Here is a 23,441-nt window from a genome sequence, read left to right on the forward strand (position 1 = left end):
TGTAAATAAATTATATATATATATTGCTAACCCATGTGCTACCTCTCTTGGGAAAAGCTATCGGGGAGGGTAGATGGCCATAGAGGTATCATACATGGACTATTCTGAGAGTCCCTGGTGGCTGGTCTGGCTTGGAGACGGGCTGGGCCCAGGCCCTGGTCTGGCAAGACTAGGGCTGAGATCCCAGGTTCCTGTGGATTTCTTCAGACACGGGTCTTCTGAGCAAGGCGACAGGCAACAGCAGTGACCAAAGCTGCACCTTTGCCAGATCCATCCTCTGACTGCAGGAAGGTGACTTTACAGCAAGGGGCCAGTTCTCGTACTGTGGCTGCCACCAGGCTGGAGAAGCTGTGAAGAGGAGGAGCTGAGATGAGCCCGAGGACAGCCAAGCCCCGCAGCCATGCCTCCCTGCCTGGCTCATGCACCCAGACTCACTGGGGATGCAGCTTGTAGAGGGTCCCATCCACCCCCACGGAGATTGTCAATTCCTCCAGGCCACGGTTCTCCCGGATCTTCTCCACCACGGCAGCTACACCTGCCCCACAGAGTTGAGCAGCTCTCTGGGACACAGCCTGGCACACCTCTAGGACCATCAGGGCATCGTCTGAGGTCAGGGGCAGCCCCAGATCCTCCAGGATGGCTCGGACCTGTCGCAGAGCCAGGCTGTCGCTGGGGGACAGGAAGGAATAAAGCACAGAGTTGGGATCTGCATTAGCTGCATTAGCTCCCCCTCTCTCAAGATTTTTCCCACCTCATCCTCCAGAGAGGACCCAGCCATCACCAGCAGGCAGCATTCCCCCACAGTGGACGGATAGACTCCTTTGGGGAGTAGGAAGCCAATGCTGGCCTTGGGTACCTTTCAATCTCAGAGAGAAACTTGGTCTTGAAGATGTCCCTGGTCTGAAGGCACTGGGTCTGCTGGCCTCGGAAGAGAACTCCAAGGCTGGTCAAATGCAAGAGGATGTGGCGGACAATCTCCCCCAGGTACATACCACTGATCATCTTCTCAAATCTGCATGAACATGTGTGTGTCTGCCTGGGGCAGGAGGGCCTGGCAGCTCCTATCCCCAGAGCCTGCCACTGCCAGCCATCACTGCCCAGCCCAGCCCGCACCTCTGCTTGCCAGGATTGATGGACGCCTGGTCCACACTCTCATCAAAGCAGGTGCTGAGCATGCCCAGTGAGCCATCATCCCCAAAGGCTCCCCACTCCATGTTGATGCACATTTGGCCTGACTCGCCGGCCATGTCCACCACATTCGGGAGCTCTTCCATGTAGCAGGCATTGGTTCCAGTTCCTGCAGAGAAGCCAGATGGGGTGGAAAACACTTTTTGATGCAGACAAAACCCCTCTGAGCCCTTCCCACACCAAAATGACAAAATTCGTGCTCCCTCCCTACTTCTCCATCTTCCCACATTTAAAACCTGTCCTAGTCCTCTTCCTTCCTTCCTGACATCCACAGTGCAGATCCTGTCTGCACCAAGCCCTTGGGGCCTCCACTACCTCCCCTACCAGTACCATGATCAGGGCATCTGCCATGCTGCCCAAAAGGGCCCCTGCAAGGTCCATCAGTCACATTATTCCCCTGGGAGATGTGATGGCCCACTGCCATCAGCTGGTAAGAGGCTAGAGAGCTCCCTAGTCTTGGCTTTCTAGACCTTCAGTCAACTAACTGGTACTGGGCCAGGCCAGGAACATACAGGGAAATCCAACACAAGGAACCCCACCATCTGGCCATAAGTTGGATAATGAATGGCCATCTCTGATGGACATATACAGGCCCTAATAGAAGTACAAAAGGACGGCATCATAGGAGTCCTGGAACTCAGGGTAGGTCTTGCTGCCTACAAGGTAAAGAAAAGCTACAGAGAGAAATCGATGTCTAAATTGGGCTTTGAAGCCAAGAGGCATGGAGAGGGAAAGGCATTCCAGGCAGGAGGCACAGCCTGGTCAAAGGCATTTCCCCTCTCTCCCTCCATATTTCAGCCCTGGGAAGATGGGCTTCTTGCCACCTGGAATTCCTCTATTCAGTACATTATTCCCATAGCCACGTGGATACACCTCTCCTGAGCGCCTGCCGGTGCCAGGCCCTGTGTTCAAGAAGCTCCAGTCCACGGGAAGCTGCTGTGTGTCTTGCACCTAAGAGACTCTTAAGGAGCTTGGGGAGCCCTCCTTTCCTTCAAGACTTGTAAGTCCCACCTGTCTCAGGGCCCACTTCTTTCTGATCTTGGCCTTGTACCCACCCATGTGTAGAGTTAGAATCAGTTCTCTCTCACCCATGGGCTGTTCTATGCTCAACCCCACAGGCTGGTCAATTCTGAAAATGCAGAATTTCCTTCGTTTATATGTGCTTCGATTCCAGCTGGCCTCAGTGTAGGTGCTTAATAAAGACATCGAATCTTAGACAGTCTGAAGGACCCATATAGCTCCTGGGTCCTTCCCCCATGCTCCTTGCTAGTTCCAGAATTGAGTATGCAGTACAAGTCAGGCATTGGGCACACTTCCCCCTCACCCCGTATTTCATCTTCACTATTATTAGAGGCACTATTATCTGCTTTATACAATAAGGAAACTGAGGGTCTAGTGACTTGCCCAAGGTCATAAGGTAGAAGTGACAAAGCTAGTATTTTCACCCAAATCTATGTGACTCCAAAGCAGAGATTCATTTATCAGATGGGCAAACTGAGGCTTAGAAATATTTAATGACTGTGTCAGTAACTGAGGTGGATGAAATACTCCAACTCCAGACTCCCAGCCCTATACAGTATCCCAGGACCCTACTGGGTCAGACAGGAACAATTCTTCATCCCCAGGGCCAAGGGAACATCCAACCCAAGGAATCAACAGGAGGCAGCAAATTATCAAGCAGTAGGGGCACAAAAGGGCAGGACCCTCCTCACCGACAATGAGGCCTATCTCGCAACGGGGATCCTCATAGCCACAGGACATCATGGTCCCCACCGTGTCATTGACAATGGCAACAACATTCAGCTCCACTGCCTGCATACAAAAGGATGCTGCTAGTTGCTGGGCAACGCGGTCGTCACGGCAACCAGCACTGGACCCAGAGGTCTCTATTGCAGAGGACCCCCCTCTCAGAAAGCAAGAGACCCTTGCTCCCTTCAAGGCCTCCTGCAGCGCAAAGCACCCCTCGGGGCAGGCTCTTACCTGTCTGCGTTTGATGGCTTCCCGCAGCAGATGCACAACATCATGGCCCTCACAGTCTGATGCATTGAAACCCTTAGTCCAGTTCAGAAGGATGCCCTGAGGTGGGACCAAGAGGAGACGGGAAACTGGAGGTCCCTTCAAATCTCACTCTGCCTCCCCAAAGCCAGCATCCCAACAAAAGCTACAATTTCTGCTACAGTTTCCTTGACCACTTTGCCCTATGGTCAAAAGCCTTGACTTCTGCTCCCTCCCAACTTCCCAGGAGTGAAGAAACCTATTATTAATAGTGATTTGACCTACATCTTCCATTATTAGTTCTAGAACACACAGACAGTCTGAGGGTCTGGCCATTTTAAGACATTTGCCAGAAGGAATGGCCCTTTGTAATTGAGTCAGGACTAAACAGAACTGGTAAAGTGAGTGCTGTAGGTGAGAAAGAGGACAGAGAAAGCTCAGAAGCTCAAATGCCAGCAGATCCCACCTTCTCTGAGAGAAATCAAAAGTCACTCGAGAGGAAGGAATACTCAGAGTTAGGGATGGAACTGTATCAATGTCAGATTCACTCGTTTGTCCCAGTTATGGGTAAAGGACAAATGGAAAAGCGAGACACTCTGACAGGATGAGAGGGGGCAAGACAGACACACTTTTATTGTGAGGAACTGGACTTAGATTAGTGACAGGGAACTTGACTGTACCTGAAGAGGTTTGTTCTTGTTAGCCCCCTCTGAGGGAGGGGCAGGAGGAGTGAGTAAGGCCAGTGCCATCAGGGGAAAATGACTACTCTGCCCAAAGAAGGAGGCAGGGCTGGAAATTTTTGGAGCAGATTCTATTATTTTGTTTTGTTTTTATGAGATGGGGTCTCACTATGTTGATCCCTAGGCTGGCCGGGAACTCCTGACTCAAGGGAGCCTCCCATCTCAGACTCTGGAGTAGCTGAATCTGCAGGCACACGCCACCACTCCCTGCTAGTGCAGTGGATTTCAGAAATAGTGAACATTTCCCCCCAGTCATATTGCCTTACGTCCCTTTCCCCACTGTACAGCAGTGAGACACCGTGTGCTCATTGTCTCAAAAACACAAACCAGAGAATGTGAGAGACTAGAGGGAGAAGTAGTTTGAGAGAAATCAAATGATGGGAAATAATAGTTTCCCTGCCCCAGACAAGATGGACCCCCTGTCTGGGGAAGTGGAGGCAGAGGGGAACTCCGACCCAGATTTTTGGTGGTTTCCTGAATTAAACTTGTGTGGTAGGGGGTGGGGGAGAGACAGAAGGGATTTGAGTGACCTGAGAACAGAAGAGGCTTCAATCTTCATTCCCCAAGTAAATCCTAGGGAAGTATTAAGATTCAAGAGAAGTCTGGGCATGGTGGCACAGGCCTGTAATCCCAGTGGCTTGGGAGGCTGAGGCAGGAGGACTGCGAGTTCAAAGCTAGCCTTAGCAGCGGACTTAGTAAGGCTCTAAGCAACTTGGCAAGACCCTGTCTCTAAATAAAAAATTAAAAGGGCTGGGGATGTGACTCAGTGGTTAAGTGCCTTTGGATTCAAATACCTGGTACAAAAAAAAAAAAAAGACTTAAGACAGAAATTGGCAGAAGGAGATTCCCAGAGAGCTGGGACCTGGACTTCTCTGAGTTTCCCCATGTCTGTAAATTTTGCACAGCAAAGTTTGCTATGGAGCTAAGAGAAGACCCTACCTTGGGAAGGGGATCCCCACATTGACTAACACTAAGTTTTAACCTCTCAAAAGAATGTGGGCTCCACACAAAGTAAAGTTCAGTTATAGAAATTAATCAAACTGTACTGGGCATGGTGACACATGCCTATAATCCCAGTGGCTTGGGAGGCTGAGGCAAGAGGGTCGCGAATTCAAAGCCAGCCTCAGCAAAAGCGAGATGCTAAGCAACTCAGTGAGACCTTGTCTCTAAATAAAATACAAAATAGGGCTGGGGATGTGGCTCAGTGGTGAAGTTCCCCTTAGTTCAATCCCCAGTATCACACAAAAAGATTAAAAAAAAAAAAGAAATTTATCAAACCATGTTTCTTACATGCCTGGGTTTATACCTGAGTCATACCTGCTTCTCACATCTTGCAAAGAATAATCAAAAGCATCAAGCATGCTTAGCCTGGAGCCCAGCAGACCAGTCGAGAGATGGCAGCAGATTGTGCGGCTGTCGTGCATGTGGAAGGACACACTGCGGTGTGTTCTGAGTGGGGATGCTGGGTCTAGACTTGTGCCTGTTACTCTGCCACCCCCCTCCAGCACCAACCCCCACCCTACACACGGCCCTTTCCCTGGCTCATGTACACTCTGTGATGGATGTACGGGTAGGAACCCCTTGGGGATCACTTTTCCTTACTCTCTCACCTGGTCCAGGCCAACCTGCTTGCATGGGAAGGAGAAAGTGAAACCCAGGGGGAGGCTCTGTCCACTCATGCCCTGCCTCTGCTGGAAGTCCACGATGCAGTCCACGATGTGGTCAAAGAGCTGCAGGGTGTGGCAGGTCAAGACGTGGACTCCACCCGTGCCCCCCCCGCAACCCTCTGATGGGGCCTTCTGTCAGTACCTGCTGCCCAGAGCCCTGGGCCACACACTCAGGGATGGAGTAAACCTGGTTGATGATCTGCACATCTCCTTCTGTCAAACGCACCAGGAGGACCCGGAAGTTGGTGCCCCCCAGGTCCAAAGCCAGAAAGTCTCCTCGCTCTGTGGGACAAAGACACTCAGTACCAACACAGTGCTGGCGGCTCCAGCCCCAGCAGACTCTGTGACTCCCAGACCCACACTCAGGCCAGGTCCTCACCACTGCCATCGGGTGTGGCTCGCACGTAAGTGGGTAGCATACGGAGAGAGGAAGCCTCCCCTCGGAGCCCCTTGGCCATGGCCTCCCGCATCTGCGCTTGCACGGCTTTCAGCTGCTCCAGGTTCAACCGGAAAGGTGCCAGGGTCTCCTCCAGCAGGCGCCGGTGGGCGGCCAAGCGGGCAGCCACAGCTGTCACCATTGCCACGCCCCGGCCACCTCCATCCACAGAGGGGATAAAGGAGACATCACATTCCGGGACCAAGAGCATCACTGTCTCCTGCAAAATGCTGTGGAACCTACACAGACATACACCAGGTGCACCCAGCTTGATATCTGAGCCCTTTGCTGAAGCCCTGGGTCCTATAATTTTAAATCAACTCAATCCTAAATCAGTTCTGTGCACCAACAATACATCTAAGTGTCCCCAGTGACCCCCCTCCATGGCACAAGCAAAAAGAAACATTTCTTCTCTTGTTGGCTGTCTCCTGGCCTCCCACAGCCCAGTCTGGCCTTCAATCTGCTTAGGTGCCATTCATATCCACTGGCTTACACATGTGATCCCAGGTGCCCTCTGGGTGTCTATCATAAACACACACATGTTCAGGCTATGTGTCCATATTCTCACAGTACCTGAGGTGCTGCTCAAACACTTGACCTCCTGTGGCCACAGCAACCTGGAGGGTCTGCTGCTCCCGGCTGTGCTGCAGGCGGGACAGGACTGCAGCCAGGGCCGCCGCACAAAGCTGGGCAGCCCTCGTGCACACAGCCGCGCACACGCGCTGCACAAGCTCAGCATCTGAAGCCTCCAGGCTCAGGCCCAGGTCCTGCAGGATTGTGTGGACACGGGCTGCCCCAGTGGAGGGGCTGGGGGCAGGTAGACAGGATAATTGTTTGGGGCTCAGACAGCCCAGTAGCTCCCCATCCCACAAAATCCCCATGGCCACCTCCTGTTTCCCAACCTGAGAATCCCCTTGTCTGAGCTGCCAGCCTCCCCCACTTACTCCTCCATCTCAGCCACATGCTCCAGACGGATGCTGCCTTGGCTCAGCAAAGCAGGAGAGGTACAGCCACCAAAGAGGACGCCACGACGGGCCAAGTGGGCCAGCACCAGTCGCACCAGCTCACCCAGGTATAAGCCCCCAATCATCTTTTCAAACCTGCAAGTGGAAAAGGTAGCTGGACAGCCCTGCTGAAGCCCTCAGCCTACCTGGCTCCACCTCCAAAAGCCCCCAAAGAGGAGTCACTTTCTATACCAAAACCCCCAACTGGAGGCTCCCAACTGGAGCCTCCCAGAGGACAGAGCATGTTGCCCCCTCTGACTTAGGGTAAGTTCACGGGCCTCCTGGAGGCACAGCAGGATCTAAAGAAGGCAAGGCACACCTGACTCAGCTATTCTGAACCCCCAACATCAGCCATCTATCAGGGCTGATGAGAGTCAGGAATAAAGGAGTGTCCAGGGTTGAAAACTCTGGGTTCTAGAACCTTGAGACCTTTTTTCTTTGAACCTTGCCAGGATCCCCCAGGGTGCAACTGGGAACCTTCAGAGTAAGAGGGAGGAGTGGTAAGGGCCTGAGTGCAGGGATAGCAGAAGAGGTGGGTCAGAGCAGCAATAAGGCCTAGACCAGGGTCAGGACCCCCTGCTAGGTCACCTCTGGGCACCAGGATTCAGGGACTCCTGATCCAAGGCATGGTCGAAGGTGGTCATCACTGGCCCCAGGGCCCCATGATCATTGAAGGATCCCCATTCAATGCTGACGCAGGTGCGGCCCCGGTCCTCATCCAATACGGCCACGTGCCTCGCCTCCTCCATGTAACATGCATTGGTGCCAGTGTCTGGCAGGGATAGCACCATCAGGTCCTGCCCGCCAGGCAGCCACACCCACCACCCCTCATCTAAAAAGGTCTGCGGCTCACCTACGATGAGCCCAATCTCACATGGCCGGGTGCCTGGCTCACAGCCCATCATGGTGCCCACTGTGTCGTTCACCACAGCAACCACATCAATGCTGTAGGCCTGGGCAGTGGACAGGGCAGAGTTGGGACTGGCCTGATAGCCAGAGTGGGATCCCAGGGGCAGGGCTTTGATGGAGACATCCAAAGTCCACGAAACGCAAGTGTTTGCATTCCCAAACACAACACCCAGGGCCCCTATAAAAGGTTTTCCTCCCATCCCATCTTCAGCTCCTCCCTTCCCCAAATCAGGCCTCAAGGTCATGGGTTCCCACCTTCAGTCATCACATCCAGAGCTCCTCAAGATGACGGTCTCAAGACTGAGCCCTTCTTGGGTTGCTCTCCTCACCTGCATCCTGGCCTGGCTCCCCAGGCCCTAGTTACTGCTTGCTCTAACACTTTGGCCTATGCCCACCTCTGAACTAGATCCTCCTCCCCAGCCTCACCATAAACACCAGGCAAATTTTTCCTTCAAGTGCCTGCTCCCTCCGCAGTCAGAACACAGAGACAATCTTTTATTAGAATGTGACACAGGTAGACTGTAAGAACCTTGAGGACATAATCACAGTTTTCATTTTTTGTCCAGTACCACCACCAGGGCCCTGAACATTTCTTTAGCCCAAGTTACCTTGCCTATACAATGGGAATGGTGGCAACCAGGGTTAAACCGGATAAAAGCAGTGAGCAGGAAAGAAAGGCAGGCCCTTTCTGAAGCACAGGCACAGCCCACAGATGCAAGCCCAGGCCAGCCAGGGCCGCCATTCCATCACCTCTACTTCCACTCACCCCCTGCCTCTGAATGGCATCTCTCAGCAACTGGACCACATCCTGGCCTTCCACACCACTGCACCTAAAACCTTTGGTCCAGGAAATGAGGGTGCTCTGGGGGGCAGAGAAGTGGAGTCAATCCTCTAGTGGCTTTCATGGTGCTGCAGCCCCTCTCCACACACTGTTCCCAGGCCTGCTCCACCTCACCTTGTCCAGGCCTGTTTGGTGGCAAGGGAAGGAGAAGCTGAACCCAAGCTGCAGGCCCTGATTTCCTACAGGGTGTGCATCCAGGAACTCAGACAAGCAGCAGGCGGCAAAGTCAAAGAGCTGTGAGACAAGGAGTCAGGGCACTTAGCTCTGCCCACCTGAGCCCCAGCCCCCCAACCGGGCCCAGGTCCTAAAGGCCATGGCATTGATACTCACTTGCTGGCCAGTGCCCAGTACCACCTCTTCAGGAATCATGAACTCCTGGCTCCTGGGCTCCACCCTATGCCCCTCGATGCCTGTCAGAGTCACCCACAAGACTCGCAGTGAGGCCCCTGTGGCCCCTAGCTCCAGCACCAGAAAGTCTCCTTGTTCTAGGGGGCAAGCAGGTCATAGAAAGCCATGTAGCCAGCAAGATCGGTGCCCTCTGCCTCCCAGAAAAATTCCCAAGGCCTGCAAAATCTGGATAAAGGGACCTTAGAGATGGAACACAGGGATAAGATCAGTATTCTCTTCCAAGCCTGGTCACTCATGTTAGTCTAATGCCACCCACCAGTGCCATGTGGGGTAGACCCCACATATGTGGGCAGCATCCGGACAGCAGGAGCAGGGCTGGCCTGTCCCTTCAATGCCTGCTCCATGGAATCCAGGAGGCTGGCTTGGATCTGCTGCAGCTGTGTCCTTGTCACCTTGAATTGCTGTAGACATTCCTGTACCTGGGAAGAAACAAGCCAACATCTGGAAAGAAACCCTGTTGCACTAGCCAGATTCTCCAACAGGAGCAGAGGCCTGCCCTGCTCATCTCGCACCTGTCTTTCAGTCCTTCAGCTTTCCAAGGGGCTGGCTTGGACCCAGTCCCCAAACCCCTCTGAACCTTGCTAGTCTAGCACCTGCCCATCCTACTCCTTGCCTCTTCATACACTGACTCTTATGGTCTACACCCAGCTCCTGTGTCCTCAGAAAATTCTGCTTAGGAGAGAGAAACCACCCACCTCCTCCTGCTCCATGTCCTGGTGGTTTCCTCTCAGCTCCAACATCCTCTTCCCTGCCCGTCTACTCATTTGGATGCAGGGTTTGGAAAGACCTCCCTCTTGTCACTATGACTGATTGCCCTCTGGCCCCCCAGTATCCAGAGCAAAAGCCTCTCAGTGAGTTGTTGAGATGAACAAACGTGTGAACAAATGTCAAGTGTTTGCCTTTCCTAACCCATTCTCATACTCTAGAACCAGAACAAGCTCAGCACAGGAGAGTTTGGAGACCACGGGAGATGGTCTTCCCTTCATCCTTCCTAACATATCAACCAAGGCCAGCACTACTCTAAGCACCATACACCACATAACTAACCAAGTCCTGCTCTTGTAGAGCTCTGATTCCAGAATGAGAGACAGAAAATAAGTAAATAATAATATGATTGTGGTAGTTTAATAGTTTAGTGTCTATTAAGGGGGAGGGGAGCAGGATTGGAAGATCGAGAATGACTGGGGAGGAAAAGATCTCTTTAGATAGGAATCCAGGAAGGCCTCCTTGAGGAGGAAACCTAAATGAAGGTTAGAACAAGCCATATGAAGATCTGAAGGATGAGCACAAATGGGCTTTCTCTAGAGTATGTGATGGATTTGGGGGAAGACCAGGAGTGGATTGGAGCCTGAAAGGAGGGCTGAGCAGGCAGGGGAAGGCAGAGGATGTGACACCCCAGGTTCCCACTCCTCCAAAAAGAAGAGCCCCAGGAGCCCCAGCTCTGTGTGCAAAAACCTCTCTGGATTAATTTCTTGAGACTGGGAAACAGAGTTCATGAGGAAGAAAATATACTAACTGGAGGGCTCCATGACATTGGTATGTGGCAGCTGCCAGCAACCACACATGCTTGGAAAGTTTACTCCTATGTTACAAATGAGGAAACTGAGGCTCAGAGAGGGCAAGTCATCTGCCTAGTCAGAGAAGGATATGAAGGAGCAGGGTAGATTGTGAACCCAGGTCACATGGACTATAGAGATGTTTCTATATCAATGTGAAGACTTGTAAAGACTAGCAACCACCCCTGAAAAGAATTTAAGGCAGGAAGAAAACCCAAACAAAAGAAAACTTAATCAGAGTCCTTGCCCTGCCCCTTTTCAGCCATGTAATCCTGGGAAAGGCATACTCTTTGTGAGCGTAAGTCAACTCTTAGGAGAAACAGAAAATACAATATTACTAAGTCCCCTGGTGTGGAGGACTATGTCTGTTCATGGCTCTCAGGGCCATGCCAAAAAGGCTCTTGGGATTTGTTGATTGAATGGTTGTGACATGAGATAAATGGGAACAATGTTTGTGAAAGTGTAAAGTGCCATTCAAATGGGAGAAGAGACAACTGTGGAGTTATGGAGAAGTCAATGGCTTGGGCAGATTTATTTTTCTGCCTTTTCCTCCTGGGTACAATAAGGTTCAAGTGGAGAAACTAGGAGATGACCAAAGCCACAAGAAAGAACTTCTCTGGCACTCTGGTGGGGTGCACACCAGCCTAGAGAAACTTCTGGAGCCTCCCCTCCTATCCTATCCTTGGTTAGGAAGCAAGGAGCAAAGCATTAGATAGCCTGCAAAGTCCGTATGGCTTCCATGCTGGCTCCTTTAATTAACTCGCGTGTTAGTGTGGAGCCATCACCTCACTTCTCTGAGCAAGTTATCTCCTCTATCAGGCAAGAACAAGAATAGTGCCTGCTTCTCAAAGAATGCTGTGAGGACGAGATTACAGACGGGCAGCAATGGAGCAGTGTCCGACACAAAAGAAATGCCTGGGGAATGTGGGTTCCCTTTCTTCAGAGCATGAGATACAGCTAGCCTAGAGGGTCTTATATCTAGATCTTCTCTAGTTACAAAAAAAAAGACTTTGGGGAAGGGTCTGGGAAGGGTTTATGAGACAAGTAATTAACTTTTTCTCAACCCAAGGCTGTGGGCAGGGAGTCCAGGGTGAGACCTGGGTGCTGAGTAGGAGTCCAAGGCCACAGGACACTGGGTATCCCTGTGAAGTTCCCCAAAGCCAAAGGGAATTACAGGTGCAGAGGCAGAGGGCAGATGTGGGATATGCATAGGAGGGAGGGGTGAAAAGGGAGTCCGATGGCAGGCCCTAAAACAAGCCCTAGAGAGCAGTCATTGCTCATTCCTGGGACCCAGCTATGGGTTGGACGCAGAGGAAATGTTTACAGCAGAGTCTAGGGTAAAAGTTGGACAAGAGAGGAGGGGGAACGTGAAATGCAGTGAGGGGTGATGTCTTCACAGTTGGACAAGAAGCCTAGTGAGTAGATCTTAGAAGGAGTCAGAAAACTTCAGAAACATGGATGCCTCCACTGCGCACGCAGGTCCTTTATCTCCATGAGCTCATTTAACCATTCAGGAAGTGGAGAACATTTAGCTTTATTCTCCTTCATTTTACTGATGAAGAAACAAACCAAGATATATGAAACGATTTACATAAGTGTTTCCGGCTCAAGGGTGTGGTAGGCAAGAGCTTATGAGTCTTGGTCAGATGGTGGGGGAAAAAAAAGAGAAATTCACTTCTGAACAAACCTTGGCCATACGGACTATGCCACATAATAACTTCCACGTTCAGTTCAGCACTACAATCAACCCTGGGTGCGAGGAGAGAGAGAGATGCAGGTGTGACTGGAGGAGTGGAAAGGGCTCAAGAATACAGCAATTTACAAGAAACTCCTGGGAGGGCCCATTTTGGATGTATGGACTCACTTGGGGTAGGGACGGTACCCATGTGGAAAGGTGGCAAAAGCAATACTTCTGGAGCTGACACACCTCAGCTCAAGCTCCTGTCAGGCCTTAAACTTGAGTCATTTCACCTCTCTAAGCCTGTGAGCTAATCTTGCAGTTATTTGGAGCCACAAAAGAAAGAGGTACTGGGTTGGAGAAAATAGCTTGGTAAACTGGAAAGAGGTCACACAGGTGTGTGCACAGGGACCCTTAGATCTCCAGTCTTCCTGCTCTTCACATCCTTGGAATAAGCATGAAACAGGCCCCCAGCACTGAACTTACCAGCTCTGAGCTGTCTGAGGGCAGGGGTAACCCCTCCTGGGGACAGCCCAGGGCTCTTTCCCCAGGCTGCAACCCAGCAGGCCCAATGGAGTCCATGTGATTCCACAATGGGAGTGGGTCACCTACAGGAGAAAAGGGACAGCCAGGGTCAACCACATAATCTTTAGGCCCTAGGAGGCTGTAACTCAGACCTTCAACTCCCTTCCTTCTGAAAGGGACCAAGGAGGAGATTGTGGGCAGAATTCAGAAACTCTAATTATCAAAGATCCTTTAGCAATTAACCAGAAGGCAGTTATTTTCCAGAAGCATGTGTTAACAAGAGAGATTGGGAGGCTGATTTCATGTTCAATTGTCATTTGTTTATTCTGTCATTCATTTATATCCGGAGGCCTTCTGTGCAGGATGCTGGGGTGTAGATGAAGTAGATGCAGGCCCTATCCTCAGAGAACTCACAGCCTTACCAACAATCACAGCAGGGCTGGCACAGACTGTGGTATAGATGGACATATGTACTTAATGGTTGAATATACTGCTATGATTGGAAGGTCAGGGATGTGCTAGAGGTCAAACGGTGTGAGAGACCAAAGATCTGCCAAAGAAGCAGCCAGGCTGGACTGTGGATAGCCTTCAAGCCAGTCTAGGACGTGTGAATTTCATCTTGAAGGTGACAAGGAGACACAGAAAAGGGTCTGTACTTCGGAAACTGAATCTGTGCTTTAGAAAGCAGCTCCCCTGATGGTATGACTTTGGACAAGTCATTTATGACTTAGAATTTTGGCTGCATCATCTGTAAAGCAATAATATTTACGCTTGCAAGGCTGTTATCAACACAAAATGGAATAAAACCTGGGGAAATGCTTTGTGAAATGCAGGGTTACAGAACTGAGAAAACCCTGGACTGAGAGCCCAGGACCTAACTCTCCACCAGGACATGGCACCAGGTCTCCCAACATCAAGGCCACATTTTCTTTTTCTGTGAAATGGGGACTAACATGGAACCAAAATGTCAAAATGCTATGTAGGGAAAATGAGACAATGAGAGCAGAAGATCCTTGCTTGGAATGCACATCCAGATTTATTTAACCAAATCTGAAACCCTATGAGCCTCAATTTCCTCTTTGATACCATGGGAAAAAAACTATGTTCTTCTGAGGATTAAAGGAGTTCATGTACCAGTGATTCAGGTACCCTTCAGGGTGGAGGAGAGGAGAAGCAGTGGAGGATCCAAGAGGGCCACAAGGATTCTGTCCACTGAGCACTCTACCTCGCAACAGCAAAACTTCTGGAAACATAGTACCTTCCCACTACTGCAACTCCTTCTTACCTTCAAGCCCCATACTCCTATGAATTTGCCCTCTATGTGGTTAACTAAAACCTAATTTGACAAACCCAAACCCCTTCCCTCAGTGCATTTGCTGCTGTGTTCTCCCCTTCTTTGGCTCCAGCAGCCAGTCTCTCCTGGGTCTGCCTTTAAACAGTGGGGTTCCCAAGCCTCTGATCATGCATGCCTTTCTTCACAATCCCTCTTTATCTCAGTCATCCCCAAAGTTGAGTAAAACCTGTGCAGGGATCCCAAAATCCCTGACCTGAGCCCAATCCTATATGCCAGTGGTCTGTTAGATCTTACTTCCTGGGTGCTGGAGAGACTCCTTAAGCTCAAAAACCAAAACTAATTTGTTTTCCTACTTTTCACCACTGAACTCCTATCCTCCACCTTGGCTGGAAGCATCAAGAGGTTTGCTCATCTACACAAACCATTTGGGTTGCTGGTATACGTGCCTTGCCACCTCTGTGTGCTTGATCTTGGGCTCTGGGAAAAGAGCTCTTCCAGTGTCCTCTCCTCCCTACCCCCACAACCACTGTCTGATTGTTCTAACAGCCTCTTAAGTAATACTTCTGCTTCTAGTCTACTCATCTTCTTGCCCAACTTGCTGCACATCACCAGCAACTGTGCTAAAATAGATTTTATCTTGTCATTTAAGGGAAGTTCTATCTCCCTTAGAAAAGAAAGCAAATATTCACACTATGATGGCTTCCACTGCAGTAGGGAAAGTCCAGAATTCTTTATAGTGGCATTGCGAGCCTTTCACAAACCCTCAACCTAAATTTCCTCTTGCTATTCTGCTCCAAAAACCAGCCACATGGACTACAAGCTCCCTAACTCTTGCTTGACAGGCTTTGTTCAAATTGTTTCCCAAGTTTGGAGAGTTAAACCCTGCAATAGCTGAGTCTGCATCTTCAATGCTAGCACATGTTTGGGCATAGGATGTGCTAACACAACTTTATAAAATTGGAAGCAGAGGAAGAGGTTTTTATTTGGTGAAGTCAGTTTCTGACAAATCTCCCCCAAATCTCATATACCTACATTCAGTTTCCAAATCTCTCAAATGGGATTATAGCATGTTCATTCTATAAATGTTATAATGTGTTTTAACAATAAAATGAGGTAACTGTGGCAATTACCTTTGGAAAGGGTTGAAGGCTACAAGACATTCTCCATTAAAGGCCCATCTAGCTCAATCATTCACTCACTCATTCAACATTTATTCATCATATGCCAACTATGAAATTTCCCCCCAAAACTCTAGTATTAAACTCTATCTCCTGTGGGGAAGGACAAGTCTCCTTCAATACTGTACCCCAGAACCCAGCCCAGGGTCTGCAAATTTGAACCAAGGGCTTCTTGGCTTCCCTTAAGTGAATCAGCTACATTGAGAGACCATTCCTTCTAAAACGTAACTCAACTGAGGGTGGGAGTGGCCCTCACCATTGAGACCAGTGGCTTAGCCTTTTGAGCTTCTACTTACCTCTTGGTGTGGGCCAAGCAGAAGGGATGAGGATAATAGGGCTGGGGAGCAGCAAGCCAGAATCACAGGAAGCACTCACCTGGGAGATACAGCAGTTGATTACCCTCCTCAGGGCTAAGCTCTTTTCTCAATGTGAGGCACACAGTGACCTGGTCTGTGTTCAAAAGTGAAACTCAGGGTGACCCAAGTTATATTGTCTCCAAGCCCCACCCTTTCCCTCAGCTACTGCTTACCAGACATCCACTAATTCAGGAAGGTCAACTTCCTTCCCAGTTTGCTCTAAAAAAGGAACCCAGGGTAGCCAGGGCTATGGTGCAAAGTAAAGTAAAATGACCACAGGATGCTGGAACTGTGAATGGACTCAAGGATCCTGTGACATCCCTACTGCAATGCTAGGAATTCTGCTCATTTTATAAACACTTTGGAGTTTTGAGGTGGTAGCTCATCCCTGGAAAGGAGTGGGAGCTTAGCCTGGGAAATATGCAGTGTAATAAACAGCTTTAAAAAATGTGGTAAGAGGCAATGTAGAAACACAAGAGGAAGGGACTGACAGTGAATGAGTGCTGGGCAGGCTGTGGAAGCCAAGTCTTGAAGAAAGAACAGTGTGCTGGCAGAGGGGATCCTTTCACAAAGAGGAGCGCATACCTGCAATCACACACACATACACACAGGTGCCTTCATGGAACTGTGTGCAGCTCCCAGGGCCTCCAGGGGACATATGGTAGGAGAAGAGGTGACAGCCAGCCTGAGGAATCTAGCCTTTGTCTTAAATGGGGAGAGTAGGCTCACACCATGCGTCTTTTTACTGGAAGGAGAAGCAAAGTCTAAGGCTGCTGGCCACCAAGCTGTTTTTCCGTTGAACTAGTCCTGAATGCACAGAACCCTGGGGCACCACTTAGGAGACTAAGCACACTGCAACAATCTGTGTTTCAGGAAAATTGGTGGACATTTTACCACTACCTCATCAGCAGTTCCCTACCATATAGGACAAGGCTTCCACATGACACTAGACGAACACCAGGGACAGTGACTTTTCTATCAGCTTTTACACAATTAGGTCTGGAAGCATGGCAGACATCAGCCCTGCTGTAGTACACTGGGTACCAACCAGGCTCTGAAAGGCAATGGAAGTGGAGGATGCACTGGGGAAGGCAGAGTGGCTGTCACCCACAACACAGCATTCTCCCTAGCCTGAGCTTCCCATTTCTCAACTTAGTTTAGTTGAATGCAAAAAGCTCTAGCTATGATTTATGCTGACAACAGCATTTGTACCTTTTCCCCCTGCTGTATTGGGAGATTAAACCCAGGGCCTAACATTTGCACTCTTGAACCAGGGTGAGGACACACATGACAAGCGTTACCAGAACTCCTGCCAGTGTTTCTTAAAGTGCCGTGCCCATTTCACCAGGCAGTGGGTGTCCTGATCTCTAGTTGTAGTGCCAGGGAAAGTCTTTGGGTCAGTCAGTAGAGGGATGCTGTGAGCAGCTGGGACAGCCCTGGCAGTAGCAGAGGCAAGGCAGATGCAATACTCGGGCAGATACCAGATGGTCACTGACCAGCAAGGAGAAGGACAAATCCAGACAAGCTGCCCTCATAGTCCCTTAGTGTAATCTTAACCACCAAGAAGGAACTGCGGAACAGGGATAGAGTACAGCTACTGGGCTGAGAGGCTAGGCCCTCCCTATTCTGAGCTTACTCCCTCAGTGCCTGCAGCCAGGGACACAGGCCCTCATAGGCTCCCCAGCATGGATGCCCTTTATACTCTGAATGTACCTTGCAACTCTCCCACAGGCATCAAGCTACTTCTTTTGTGCCTTTGTTCATGCCGATTTGTCCAGAATGACACCCCCTTTGGACTCTCCCACCTTTTCACCTAATTTCCCCTCATCTGTTAAACTACAGTTCAGTCAGCAATGGTGGGAAGTTCTTCCTTGACAGGCTCCTCCTGGTCCTAACCCCAGCTGGGAGCCTGCCCACCCATTCCCTATTATCTAGATTTTGCTAATTTCATTGCATTTACAAGTTTATTAAAATCATCTATATATGTGTTCATTTTACCCACTGCACTATGGGCTCCCAGGTAATTTTCCTTATTTACCTTTGGAGCCTCAAGTTCTGGTTCTAGACCTGATACAGAATAGCTATCAGCTAATTTTTATTAAACAGGAGGGCCCTCCCATAACCTCAACAGTCCAGGGCTTTTAAAATGGAAAGGAAATAAACAGCCACTTCCTGCCTTGCTGGTGCATATGGCACTTTCCACTTGGGTGTCCACATTTTCCCATCTACCAACCCTCCCGTCTGTTTTCTACCTCCCTTCTCCACCAAAGCTGCCCTGCCCCACAGGTGAGAATGAGCCCACCAAGCCTGAAATTTCCATGGAGTCATCGGCTGTGTGAGTCAAGTGGGAGGTCAGACATAGTACAGTACAGGCAGTGTAAGTTCTGGTATCAAAACAGACCTGTGTTCAAATCCCATCCCATTTACCAGCTGTGTGATAAAAACTTTTCTGAATTTGTTTTCCATGTATAAAACGGGAGACTAATTTCTCCATAGTTAGGTTGAGTCCCCCCCACCCCAAGTGGATGTAACTTGAGGGCAAAAACTTTATTTGGGAAGATCCAGAGCAGGGCCAGGACTAGGGTGATGCAAGTGAAATGCCTAGGATGCAGAAATGTAACAAGATCCTCTCAAGTTCTAACCCTGCATTTACATGAAACTGTTACCTAGTCCTGGTCCTGACAGGAGAGTTGGAAGCAAGGTAGCAAGGGAAAGATGCCAACAGAGAAGGGTACATAATTAAGTCGTTGCTGGGAGCTACTGACACTCAATTCAACAGAAAGAAGAGTAGAATACACCTTATTCCACCTGAGGGGTAAAGAAGATGGGGTATTTATCATTCAACTTTCATTTTCACTGGCTGAGAGCTACCCCAGGGCACTGCTCCCCTGGAACTTCCAGCATGTACCAACATAAGCCAAAAGAAGTCCTCAGGCAGGGCATCATAGGTACTTCCAATAGGGCCCTGCGGGAATGCAGTAGAAGGGTGAATGCCCAAGGGAAGTGGGCCAGGCACATCTTTTGGAGGGCTGTTGTAAGGATGAAATAACACAGCTACAATGCCTGACACAGAGCAATCTCTGTCTTTCTCCCAATTTATGGCAATAGCTTGTGAAGCTCATGAAGCTTCCCACCTTTCCATGAGTTGGCAACACCAGCATTACAGCTGCTTCCTGTCTTTCAGAAGAACCACCCAGGGTCCCCAGGAGAGCTCCAAATGTACAGGAACCAAGCTTTCTGTGGCAGGCTGGTGGTTGATGGGGCTGTAGTAGATCCTCTGAGTGAGTGCTCAGTCCTCTGAAATATCTCCTCTTGCATCTGCACTCCATCTCTCTCTGGTCCTTCCACCCCTCACTGCAACACCACTTATGACACACAAGACTTATGTCAAATTAGTAACAACTGCTGCCACTAACTCCCCATCTTCTATGTGACAGACACTGTGGTACAACTTTTATATACATTATATTAATCCTTAAGAAATCTGTAAACATAATTTTTCTTATTTTGTGGGCAAAGAAAACTAAGTACAGAGAGGCTGGGTAACTTGTATCAGAAGCAGAGCGCAGACTTGGTTTGGTTTGACACACTTTCCACTTTGTCTCTTGTACCTTTTTCACTAATCCTCCCCCTGTAAGACCATAGCACAGGGAAGGAAAAAAAAAAAAGCAGCAGCCCTTATTGAAGATAGCTGGGGGAGGTGTGTTTGGGGTGGGGGACAGTGATTATTCTTCCCTTCATTCTCCATTAACTAATAAATAAGCCTTTGGTTCCTGGTCTGGCTGATCCATACCATCGTGCCACTGAACCAAGTTCTATGGCAACTGCTCAAATTTAAGTTAAATAATTTACCTTTGAGAAACAGCTCTTTCCCTTTTCTTCAGGCAGAGAGAGAAACACAGTCCCCTGTTTATAGAGCTCTACCTCCAATAAAGTGCCATTTAATGAGAAAGATGATGAGCAAGGGTTAAGCAGTTGGGACTTAACTGATAAACTACTTTTCCTTAGAAGGAAAATAATCAATACTAGAGTTAAAATAAAGCATTTTCTTTAGAACTGAAGAGTAGCAGCACCACAGTTTTACTGACATGAACAAAGAGTGGCTTTATTTGTTCCTCTGAGCCTTTGTTTCCTCATCTGAAAATGGGTTATAATACCTATTTCATAGGGTTGCTATGAGGATTAAATGTAATGAAGGTCCATTCATTACCTGGTCTATGGTAACCGCTCAAAAAAAATAGCTATTACATATGTGATATAGCTGCAATGTCAGTGCCATCCAACAACAAGACATCATCTATGGATGGCAGTAAGCAGCCTGCCTTCTAACTGAAGGAGCTCGTGTGCAAATGTCCCTAGAGCAGGATACAGTGCCTTAACATCTGTGCTAATTCTTACATTCTAGCTACCTTCCCCAGGCTAACTCATTTTAATTAAAATAAAGGAAATGGTAACTTGGGATATAATAAATCAGTTAGAAGAGTCTGCATTGTGTGCCCATTTATCACGACCCAAGATCTCTTCCTGGCCAACAGCTCCCTCCTACAATCTCTCAAGCCATCTTCAAAGCAGCTGGTGCCAAAGCTAGCTTTCTTAAGATACCTGTTTGTTCATCTCCCTCAGGTAGCTACCTCTGCCATTTCACAACCTCTCATTTTGGAGTCTGCTTACACACTGAGGACAGACCATATTTTGTTCTGCAGTGGAAGCTCCCAGACAAAGTGATGGAAGAATATGCACTACTCCAGTAATGTTAGTGGAATAACAGTCACTATTGCTGCTATGACCTTTGACAGGAAGAAAAACCAATATTATTTTGAACATATGACTATGCCTGGCATCCCTACTGGTTAATCTATTTTGAAAAAATAATAATACCAGACTGCATACCTAAAAAATCCTAGGGAAAATGGCAGGGCACTTCTCTCAAATATTCTATGCTCTAAGAATTTTTTTTTGTAGGGCGGCTGGGGTGGGGGGTACTGGGGATTAAACTCAGGGGCACATAACCATTGAGCCATATCCCCAACCCTTTTTTATTTTATTTTTTTAAAATTTTGAGACAGGGTCTTGCTAAATTGCTTAGGGCCTCACTAAGTTGCTGAGGCTGGCTTTGAACTTATAATCCTCCTGCCTCAGGCTCCCAAGCCTTTTGGATTACAGGCACGCACCACCATGCCCAGTTTTTGGCTGAGAATTATTAACTGGGGGAGGACAAGAAGAAGCGGCAGGTCACTGAATCAAAGGGAAAGCAGAATAACTCTGGTGTCAGAAATAATAATGGTAGTAACCACACAGTATTCAGAACTGTTCTATAAGTGATTGTAAGTGGGATGTCAAAGATTACTAATGAAATCCATTCAGAAACACATAATTTATGACAATTACCTCCACAATTAAAATATCTTCACCCAAACCCCCCCCAAAAAGGAAACTCTTCTCTATTGAAATAAGATTTCATACATAGATAAATATATTTAAACTTTCTTTTAACTATAAGTAAATTCAAACAGACTGTTATAAAACAGAATACTTTACACAGCTGTCTGTATAGATCATAGAAAACAAAAAACCAAGATGTTGAGTGAGTGGGTGCTGGTGGTGAAAACTGCAGAGTCAAAATTTGCTAAACAATGAAATGGGGGTTACTATGGCTTATGAACATGGCCCACCCTGATTACTAATGGTTTGTCAACCTTTGAACTCTAGAAATTCAAGATTTTCTCCTTCTTCCTCTGCCTGCTTTGGTCCGTGTCCGGCTAGCTGGTCGGACAGTAAGTTGCTTTTTGAAGTCCACTAAGCAATCTGTGGCTTCTGAAATGGAAACAAAAGACTTGATAGGAGACTCATTTAAGCCAAGCTGTGTGAGGGAACTCTGCATCTCTCTGCTGCAGCCTGCCTCTTCCACACCTGGTGAGGGCAACCTAGAAGGAAGGGGAAATTTTAAGTTCAATATACACCTACTGGCCCCCAAATATGTGCTATGCACTTTATGAGGGGCTTTTACATATAATAGTAGTACACATAATCTTTGTAACAATCCAACTAGTTAAGTACTATCATTGTACAGATAAGGAACTAGGTGAATCACATAACCTAAAAGCATTGAAAGAATGAGGATTCAGACTCAAATTCCCAAGCTGCCTGAAATCTAGGTCCAAAGGATCAGGGTTGGATGGGGATAGAGAAGTCAGGTAAGTAGGACCATAGCTTCTGCTCTATTTGTTTTAATACCATAAGTGAAAGAAGCTATCCATGCCATTCTTAGCTCAGATGTATAGTTATTATAGAGTTGAGAGAGAGAGACAAAGACAGAGACAGAGACAGAGGCATCATACTACTTCCACAGTGATTTATATTTTCAACAGTTTGACTATCACACTCACACAAAATCCAGGACCAGGCCTATACTTTTCAGAACTGCTGACAGCTACATTTCTGTGTATACCTCAACTCACCTGAAGGTTCCTATTTCTGAAGACTTGGTTTTTATCTCTGCATCTGTGATAGGAAAGAAAAAGTAATAATGTTGGTAATCATAACACTTGTCACCGATCTGGTATTTCCTGTATTCTAGGCGCTGTTTTTCATCAGGCCTATTCAAGTAGCTCAGACCCCCAATCCTCAGACCAACGGAATGTGAGCATTAGTATCCAACAGGCTCAGCGGCAGAATTATCAAGGTGAACACTTTTCAATGAACCACCTCTGAATAAATCTACTTCAAATCTGGACTTGAGCAATAAGGAGTTGCCAAGGGAAATCTGCCACCTGCAGAGATTCACAACCTGGTGATCTAGAGGCAGCAGGATGTAGAGCTTGGAAAGGCTGCCTTCTTTATAGTCATCAGAAGGCACAACAGATTAGCTTGGTGGGAGTGAACTATTAGAACTACATGGTAACAAATCTTACCAAGCTTAAGCAAAAGCTCCTCTTTCATCTACATCTGATGAATTTGAACAATAGTGACTAATAGCAACAACAGTAATAATAGCAGCTAACATTTATTAAGAGCCTTATTTATGCCAGAGAATACAATCTATAAAGTTGGTATTACTAACATTCTGCAATACTCTTGACCAATACATTCTAATCTCCCTAAAAAAAAATAGAAAGAGAAAGAGAAGGAGCTACTTCCTCCAATCCCCCAGAAGCATAAGTTGGGAGGCTAAGCTAAAGGTAATATATGAATGATGAACAAAACATCAAGAGGAGGCAGTAATGTCTGCATGTCTAGTTTTCCACACTAGTTTCTTTAGAAAGCTTACTCCGGTATTGTGTCATTCCCCTATGATTTGAACATGTTTCCCAGGTCTGCTATCAGGCCTTTTTAAAGCCTGAAATGAATCACATGAATAAGATGAGTTATCTCCTCATCTTCTTAGGGAGAGATGACCTAGACTGAGTCTCAAAGGTCAGCTGATCAGGCCAAAAATGCACTCACATAACTCCCAACATATAGTTAGGAGTTGACAGTGGCCCTGGAAGGCTTTAGACAGAAACTCAGAAAACTAATCCTAGGATTCTCACCTTCAGTCTTATGCTCAGACTGTTCCAAGAGACTGAGGAGTCGCCCTTCATTGTGGCCTTTTTCCTGTGACAGAGAGAAACAGATGAAAGGGTTACTTCGTGGAAGAGTCTAAAATATATGTGCCTTAGCCCAGATA

At 48.2% G+C, this 23,441-nt stretch overlaps 2 protein-coding genes across 5 annotated transcripts in view; both read right to left on the reverse strand.

Moving 5' to 3' along the window:
- Hk3 (hexokinase 3) lies at positions 1-15,894 on the reverse strand. Its single transcript, XM_027940991.2, has 19 exons — positions 15,795-15,894; positions 12,909-13,030; positions 9,445-9,607; positions 9,111-9,265; positions 8,895-9,014; positions 8,706-8,801; positions 7,884-7,983; positions 7,619-7,802; positions 6,971-7,126; positions 6,600-6,833; positions 5,970-6,265; positions 5,733-5,872; positions 5,534-5,653; positions 3,169-3,264; positions 2,901-3,000; positions 1,114-1,297; positions 857-1,012; positions 436-669; positions 1-348 (listed from the first exon to the last, which is right to left on the reverse strand). Exons 2-19 carry the CDS (start codon positions 13,002-13,004, stop codon positions 204-206), a joined length of 2,775 nt encoding a protein of 924 aa, XP_027796792.2. The 5' UTR covers positions 13,005-13,030; positions 15,795-15,894; the 3' UTR covers positions 1-203.
- Positions 15,895-21,225: 5,331 nt separating this feature from the next.
- Positions 21,226-23,441, reverse strand: part of Uimc1 (ubiquitin interaction motif containing 1) — a 131,779-nt gene continuing 129,563 nt past the window's right edge. For all 4 annotated transcript variants that reach the window (XM_027941113.2, XM_027941111.2, XM_027941112.2 and 1 more), the window contains 3 exons: positions 23,305-23,368; positions 22,234-22,276; positions 21,226-21,699 (listed from right to left, as the gene is read on the reverse strand). In XM_027941113.2, coding sequence (XP_027796914.1) covers positions 21,489-21,699; positions 22,234-22,276; positions 23,305-23,368 — 318 coding nt within the window. In that variant the 3' untranslated portion in view covers positions 21,226-21,488. The remainder of the gene's footprint in view (positions 21,700-22,233; positions 22,277-23,304; positions 23,369-23,441) is intronic.

Source organism: Marmota flaviventris, chromosome 5 (genome assembly GCF_047511675.1).
Source record: "Marmota flaviventris isolate mMarFla1 chromosome 5, mMarFla1.hap1, whole genome shotgun sequence".
NCBI lineage: Eukaryota > Metazoa > Chordata > Mammalia > Rodentia > Sciuridae > Marmota > Marmota flaviventris.

Bases quoted from the DNA above. Each gene is read 5' to 3' on its own strand.
- Hk3 (XM_027940991.2), bottom strand. From the start codon at position 13,004: ATGGACTCCATTGGGCCTGCTGGGTTGCAGCCTGGGGAAAGAGCCCTG. The intron at 7,984-8,705 runs GTGAGTGGAAGT...TCCACTGCCCAG, and splicing joins ATGCCATTCAGAGGCAGGGG to GCCTACAGCATTGATGTGGT. The intron at 7,127-7,618 runs GTGACCTAGCAG...TTCCACTTGCAG, and splicing joins CTGAATCCTGGTGCCCAGAG to GTTTGAAAAGATGATTGGGG.